Source organism: Poecile atricapillus, chromosome 2 (genome assembly GCF_030490865.1).
Source record: "Poecile atricapillus isolate bPoeAtr1 chromosome 2, bPoeAtr1.hap1, whole genome shotgun sequence".
Lineage (NCBI taxonomy): Eukaryota > Metazoa > Chordata > Aves > Passeriformes > Paridae > Poecile > Poecile atricapillus.
This window is the reverse complement of record NC_081250.1, coordinates 42626123-42634010: the sequence shown is the minus strand read 5'-3', so window position 1 is coordinate 42634010 and position 7888 is coordinate 42626123. Positions and strand designations below refer to the sequence as shown.

Genomic DNA, 7888 nt, shown 5'->3' with positions numbered 1-7888 from the left:
AAAGCAGATCTGAGCAGTATCAGGTCCAAAGTAGTGTGTTACCCTGGCAATGGAGCAAGATTCTGATCTCAGGGAAGATGAATTTTTAAACTACTCCTCTCACTGGAGTAACAGAGGTGGGAGTATCATCAGCCTGATCCCTGCCACGTGCTCTGGCCAGCCCAATGCCTGTTTCCTGCCTGATTCTACTTCCTTCCACCACCATCCAGGAACACCTGTGCACAGAAAGCTTCCCTTTGGCACGACCTGCCTATTCCCTAGCAAAGCATGCACCTATTAGTAGCTATCATCAACAGATTATTCAGATCAAATGCCAAAAAAAAGGATTTTCTTGAGCAGATTGCTGTAAGTGCAATCCCTTCCCTGTCAGCTCTCCCAAATCACCCGACTACTTTCTCACACACCTGTACATAACTCACAAAACGAAAACTCCTAAAACACAGTGAATTATTTTATCTACTCCATTCCTTCTACATCTTATCTATTACTACAACTTTTGCAATAGGGGTGCAGTAAAATCTGATTTTAAACATGAAGCTGTAGTCTGTAGTCATTCTCTTCAGTCAAAATATAAACATAGGAAGCTTCAGATACACATTTTATAACAGCAATGGACAAATCTATCACAGTAACGCTTTTGAAAAGTAATGAAATGCAAAAATATATTGAGGAGGTTTACAGCAGTTTAATGAAGACTCTCGTACAAAATCTGGAACTCAAAGTTACAGTCAAGAATTACTGAAAAACATAACTTACAATGAAAAAGCTGATGAGAATTGCCCACTTAGCCATGGAATTAACTGCGCTTTAACGCTGTGCTTAAATAGTCACCACACAATAGGAACAAATTTAAATCACGACCAAGGTACACACAATTCACTTCCATTCTGTTTTCAATTACATGTATTCAGCATGTAATTTAACCTCTGGAAATTACTCTGAAGAACCCAGAGATTTCCCTTTTTTTTTTTTTTTTTAATTTTTTTTTTTTTTTCCTTTTCCCAAACACTCACTGGAAATAAATACCATTGAAAGAATACATGTGGAGTGCAATAAAATGGACACTTAGGCACTGGTACAGTCTAGTCCTCTTCAGCCCTCTACAAACTACAAGACGAGAAGTTTTAAACCACAGATGGAGTGAAGAGCAGGTTAGAGCTGTACAGGTAGTGCAGCAGGTTATGTACTACACAAGAGCACATCTGCAAAAGGTCCCAGGAGATTTTTGTTGAAGATGCAGCGTATCCACACCAGGTATATCGTGAAGGGCTTAATGTTTTCTGAGAAGGTGTGATTCTGATGGGACAATATATAAGGCATGTAAGTGTTTTCCCCTTGCTCTTGTATCCACACTTCATATTTTACTTCTCTGACCTTGAGATACCTCAGATTCCAGGGGATCTGCCAGGACACAGCAAGTTTAGCTTCACTCGTGCCCTGGACAGAGGCCTGACACTTGGCATCCCTCACTTTGCCAGGGTAGAGGCTACCAGACCACTTCTGCCTCTTGGGTCCGGGCTTAGACTTCACAGTCTGCCTAATCGTGTGTATGAGGGACGGGATGTTCACCTTGGTGTCCTGGTAGGCACGGAACAGCCACTCAGGGTTGCGGCAGCAGAGGTGCCGCGGCACCTCCGTGCTCTTAATGATGCGCTCCTGCTCAGCTTTGTCCAGATGAGCAATCCCACCCTGATCCCAGGGTCTGTCTGGGTAGGCTACGGTGTCTTCCCTGTCGGTGTTCTGCCAGGCAATGTAGTGTAGGTCCATGCCAGGAAGGGTTGCCAGGGTTTTGTAAGGGGTGTAGTGTTCGGGGTTGATAGCATATGGGAAGAGCTCCACCACGGTGGCCCCTCTTGGCAGGAAGAGCGACATGACTAATTGGGCCCCGTGCATGCTGACCAGCATGGACGCATTGCTGATCAACCGGACGATGTCAGAAAATGAATGCTCCTCCAGAGAGACGGAAATGGTTTTCATCTGAAACTCCTGAGCAAGAGCCAGGATTAGTTCTGCCTCATTTAGGATAAGTCTGTTGATTGTCCGACTGAACACTACGATATACTCCTCACTGGAATTTTCCTCCAAGCTGATATTCAGTTTCTGCATCATGAATTTGGTGAACTGCCTGATCTCATTACCAGAAACCAAGATGTTAGCCTTTGGCCCTTGTGGCTGGACAAATCCGTACTGGTACCAGGTAGTGATTTTGGATAGTCCCACATAGGATTTGGTAAAGCAGAGGAGCCTGCCCAGGGTTTTAAGCTCCTCCCTGAGGAGCGGCTGCTTGTTACTCAGTAACTTGTAGAGATCAAAGTGAACACCTTCACTCCACCCTTCCATGAAGAAGAGTCGCGCCTCCAGATCTAAGTCGGAGAACTGCTGCATGGTGTAATAGATGGGGAGGAGGTCGTCATGAAAGACGTGCATCAGGTTGTCTGGGTTGAACCTGTTGGCAATCAGCGCCACATCAGGCACGAAGACCGGCTTTGGCATAAATTTCAGCGCAGCAGCTGGCAGCTCCACAAAGTTGAAGTACTGGGTGTTGTGATCTTCCACAGAGGAGAGGTCGAGCAGAGCTGGCTGGAACCTCCGGGAGCCCAGGTTGGGCAGCATGACAGAGGAGTTGCTGTGAAAGTAGACAAACTCCTCAGCCTCAGTAGAGTAGCAGAGGGACTCAAAGCGGCAGATGCGGTCGGTGTGCATCCTGCCAGTGCACACCATCCTGGTACCGTTCTCCACCAGGGCCTGCAGAGCTGCATGGTAGTCAATCTGAGCCTCAGAAAGTTCCTGAGACTGGCGCATGTGGACCAACTCCTCCTCCACCATGGCGGCATGATCACGCAGTTTGATGTACTTCCACAGCACGGCAGCGAGGATGGACACGAGCAGGGCATTGAACACAGCTGCTATGTTCATTCTGTAGTTAGGTCCTAGCAGGATGACAGGTGGGGAATGCAATGGAGAGGGGACACATCATTAACACTCTTTGACATGGTGAGGGTAAACACCTGTGGAAAATAAAACAAGAGAAGAACCACTTTAAACATCGGGTTTACAGCTCCACCATAAATCGTATTTTATGGACTATTCAGGAGAGCTTCTTTCCAATTTTTTCCCCTTCCAGGGAATGAGAGGAAAGAAGAAAAAGGTGCCAAAGGTCTCCCCAAAACTGTAAAAAAATATAAAGCAAACAGAACTGGGAGCTGCTCTACAAGAAGGCTCCTCTCATTTTCATTTATATGCTTTTGAAGAAGAAAATGTAAAGGAGTTTAAGGATGAGCTCTATGAAGATCTGTTTGAAAGAAAAGTATGTTCTCTGCGACTCTGGATCTGGGATCTAGAACTCTGATTTTTGCCACAGTGAGGGAAAATAGAGCACTGCAATCCCTGAGCCACCTGCAGAGGACTGGAGACCAAGCTCCTCCTCCCACTCTGTACGGCTGAGACCACTCAGCGGGGCTCCCACCTTCACTGAGCAGGCAGCAATACCTCGAGGAGTATTGCCAGGACAGATTTTGCTACACTCCAGTGTGCAGTGTGAACTAGTGAACATCACATTCTATTTCATTTTATCCAGAGGTGGGGGAAGGACTGGCAGGTCTATGGACTGCCCTGAGAGAGAATCCAGAGTCACTAGGGTATTGCTCTGGCTGCAATCCAGGATCAAAGGCTAGGAACTGACATCATCTTCCAAAAGAAATACAGGCATAGGAGAGCGGAGAGCTCTGCTCTTTATGAGAGGAACTGATGTGTCATTAAAGAAATCAAACCTTCATTTAGTGAGAGTCTGGCTCACACAGCACAGCCAGCCCTTATACAAATGATAAGCTAATGCATTTGAAGGGTTTCGCTGTTGGCATCTTCCCATCCCAACCTGAGAACCTTTTCTGTGCTGCTCCAAAGCCTCCCTGATTCTTCTTCTGTTAGAGCCTGCCACTGTTTTCCTTCTATGCAGAAACACTACTGGCTTATATCAGAGTATTGATTATAACTTCAACTGTGAACTTCAATTGAGGTATCGATTCACCTACAGAATTTATGGACTTCAATTTTCATTATGCATCAAGATTCACTGCTGGTCAGGCTGTAAATAATTGCACCCGTGACTCATGGGAAACTTTAGGAAGGGAAATTTCTGCTTAGTATTTACCCTACTACATTGTTCCTAGCTGCCATTTTTAAAGGTAGAAATTTTAAATTTCCTTTGGTGCAAGTTTGCTGTTGGGGCGAAAAAAGCAGTGTCTCAAGCACACGTTCTGACATCCCAAGCATCCTTTAGCATTTTAACCAAGAGACACTTCTAACATGGCAATGTGGAGAAAATTAAGTAGGCATATTGGGGACCAAAGCAAACACCTCCTCTACTGCCACAGGAGTTCCTTGGAAAAGAGCTACTGCAACTTAAAAGCTTGACCCTGCAACTTGGAACTGAAGGGAGAATCATTCATGGAACTCAATGAAGTCAGAAGGGATTCCTATACCTCATGAGATCCCAACAGCCTGGAGGATCTGTCTTGGAAAGAACTGAAGGTACCTCAGAGTCTGAATAATGTGAAATAAATGAGTGCTAGCTGTAAGCCACACAAACTCAAGAGGTGATATCTGAGGATCTGAGCAACAAATTAATTTCAATTTCTATCTACTCAAATGAAACAGAAATGAAGTCCACCTCCTTTGGCAAGTGGTCTGAAAAACTGCTTCATTTAGAAACTCCCTAAAAGCAAGCAGCAAATTAAAAATGTGTTGTTTTGATTTCAACCATGAAAAAAAATGAAAGGGACCTAGAGTGGTCATCTGATTATCAGGGCAGGATCAACTCTCCATAAAGTATGCCCCAAAGATGCTTATCTATCTCATTCTTAGTCATCTCTTCAGCCAATCTCTATCAAGAGAGGCATGAAGGACTGTGATAAACTCTTTTCTAACACTTAGCCTTTGTTTCCATCACAGCAATTTTAACTGGGTCTTGTCCCAGGTGTCACAGATATCCAGCACAGAAAAATGATGGCTGTCACATTACATCTCAATCTGTCCTCCTCTGTCAACAGGGGATGAGTGCTGCTCCTTGTGGCCATGGAACTCTCAACCATGGTTATTCCATGGACAGCCTGGAATGGAAACCCAGTGGGGACAGCACTATATCATTCAGGTTCTGCTAATGCAATCAAACCAGATTTCCAGAAGAGAAGTTTTTGATAGGGACAGATCTTGAATTATTTTATTGGTACTGACTTTCAAATCTTTATTTTACTTCTTCACTGTCTTTGAAAAATGTCAGTAATCCAATATAATAATGATATGTAATGATATAATGATATAATCCAATTCTGTACATCACCTCTCCACTACAAACCTCTTGTGAGCATGGCTTTAAGTGACTTCAACAGCATCAGCAAGGAAAGGATCAAGCCCCAGCAGCCATGTGCAAAGCCTGATCATCAGTACATGGAGAAGACTCCTCCATGCTGCAAGCACACACTTAAAGGAAGGCAAGTCCACAGGCATTGTGAAAGTTAAGTCCTGTGGGTCAGAAGAACAAAGCACCTGGCAAGATCTACAATTTGGCAGAGGAAGGAAAACTACACAGCTTCTTAATTATTCCATTATGGCAAGGTGAGGGAGTATGTGTGGATGTTTCAAAAGCATAAGAAGCCCACAGTCTATAAAAACACCACTGCAAATACCACCTGCATTTCATGGGCATTTTGGTGGTGGAGAGCTCTGCTGACCATTACAAACCCCTTGAGCCAAACAGGCCTCCTTGAAAACAGCCTGTTCAAATGTTTCAACCCTGACTGATTTGTTCTCTCCCCTCCAGCCCCAAGGGAAGGGCAGAAGAGGCACTTCAGAGATGCGGCCTGATGGATGCAGCCAATGTTCAGAGGTTAGCAATTCTCATTTCAGACTCTGCCACAGCCATACCTGCTAAATGGCTAGGATTCAACTCAGCCTTTTAGTAAAAATCACCTGCAAGGCCCTCTTCTACTCTTTCCTCATTGCAGCTCTTTCTCGTCTCTGCACTTGACTGAAGTGAGTGCATGTGCTTAAGCCAACCAGGTGTCAGGAATATATGTTAAATGTTAGCAATGCTAAAGTAATCCATCTTCATTTCTGTTCCTCATTGCCAGTTCCTAAATCCTGATTCATGCTGCTTGGGAGAAAGCTGCTTTTGATGGAAGTAAACAACGGGATGTGGACAGGAAGGGGTGCTGCAGGCAGAAATGAAAGGAGAATTTCACAGGTACTCAGAGAACTGTCTTAATTCTTTGCCTGTTTTCCCACATTTTATCATCCACCTTTTTTTCAATCTGACACTTTCAGTGAAAACAGACCTCCAGAAACTATAATTTTTGGTCCCTCGGGGAACGATAGAGCATAAATAGTAACAAACAATCCAACTGTTGGCTTTTACATACCCAGGAGAGGCTGCACCAAGGGAGTAAAGGCAAGCAATCACTCTCCATGTCCCCTGGTTCCTCAGTCCCCCAAGCTGAGATCAGTCATAAAGTGCTGTCAGCAGGAGTAGACCTGGGATAAGAAACTTTCCCAGGAGGCAGAGGGTAACACTGAAACAGGTGAAAGCATTTAGATTTCTACCTGAAGAGAACTGCTTCACAATAAAAGAAACTTTCATTACTAAATCTCCCTCATGAAATGGATCTAGAGCTGCCACTCCCACAGTGTCATCAGAGAACATTCTAAGAACTGAAAGGCACTTGCAGAAGTGGCAGGCTGGACATAGTGCTACTTTTCTTAAGAGCAGAGTGTTCTGTGCCGTTTCTTTCTACACAGAGGGCAGCCTCTAGGCCAGTCACCCCCCCCTCCCCGAGCTGCCCACAGACTCCCTCTTCTCCATCCCTACCACGTTCATCCACCCCCATGCCTCCCAGTGACACTGGGATAACCAGAGCTCTGCACCACCTGAGTAATACGCCCCAGTTACCAAGGAAATCGATTGGACTGACATTTTTTCACTCTCTGCTTTGAAATGCTAAAGCATCATCCTTCAGCACCAGGAGACAGGGCAACTGATAGATCGGAGCCAAGCCAGAAGAGACGTGCATGTAAAAGCTGCACAGAGCTTCTCCCTGCAAAGCTGGCAGACGGCAATGATGTCCCATGGGAGGGGATGGGCTGTGCCCTTGAGGACTCCGGAGAGGAGTGGGCTATAGGGGAGCAGCAGGAGTGAGAGAGGGAGGTAGAAGAGGCAGATTTCCCTGGCAGTGATGCTGACAGGCAGGGAGCAGCAGACTTGGGGAGCCAGACATGGGAAGCTCAACAAAAATACCAGTGTGGGGACAGCTCAAGACTGTACAGTGGAATTAAGAGCATATCCTGGAGCTTGCAGCACAGCCACAATGGATGCTGCTCCAACAGCTAAGAGCCTGTGGGAGGCACTCTATTTTTGGTCAGCTCATCTTTACTCTTTTTCCAAGAGTTCACAGGCATGAAGAGCTTACCCCATTTTCTTCCTCCACCCCCATTCACTTAGCAAAAGCATCACAGTTTCATTCTCACAGCCCAGCGACTTCTCTAACTAGCACTGGCTGCTGATAAGCAGATAATGTCTTCAGGAGTATTTATTTGGTGTGTTCAGTAGGCACTTCTGGCAGAGCCCTCCAGTGTCTTGCAGGTCTTATGCAAGTCTGGGCACAGCAGCACCTTCTGCCTGTTAGCTACAGGTTATCTGATGTATTAAACATCCTCAGGAAGTGGGAAGGATGCAGGAAGCATAGATGGAGACACTGTTCTCCATCTCCTGTTAGCATGCCTAGGAGATCAGAGTGGGTGGGATGAGAGAGGAATTTCCACTAATAGGCAGTTGGCATAGAGAACTGTTTGGATTCATTTAGGAGATGAGTTCTGTTGTTCTTTTTTTAATTGTGAA

General features: G+C 45.3%; 1 protein-coding gene across 5 annotated transcripts in view; it reads right to left on the bottom strand.

The window, feature by feature from the left end:
* Positions 1-665: 665 nt before the first annotated feature.
* The window catches only part of POMGNT2 (protein O-linked mannose N-acetylglucosaminyltransferase 2 (beta 1,4-)), a 31789-nt gene continuing 24566 nt past the window's right edge, over positions 666-7888 (bottom strand). For all 5 annotated transcript variants that reach the window (XM_058833312.1, XM_058833308.1, XM_058833309.1 and 2 more), the window contains one exon: positions 666-3008. In XM_058833312.1, the coding sequence (XP_058689295.1) occupies positions 1180-2916 (1737 nt within the window). In that variant the 5' untranslated portion in view covers positions 2917-3008 and the 3' untranslated portion in view covers positions 666-1179. The remainder of the gene's footprint in view (positions 3009-7888) is intronic.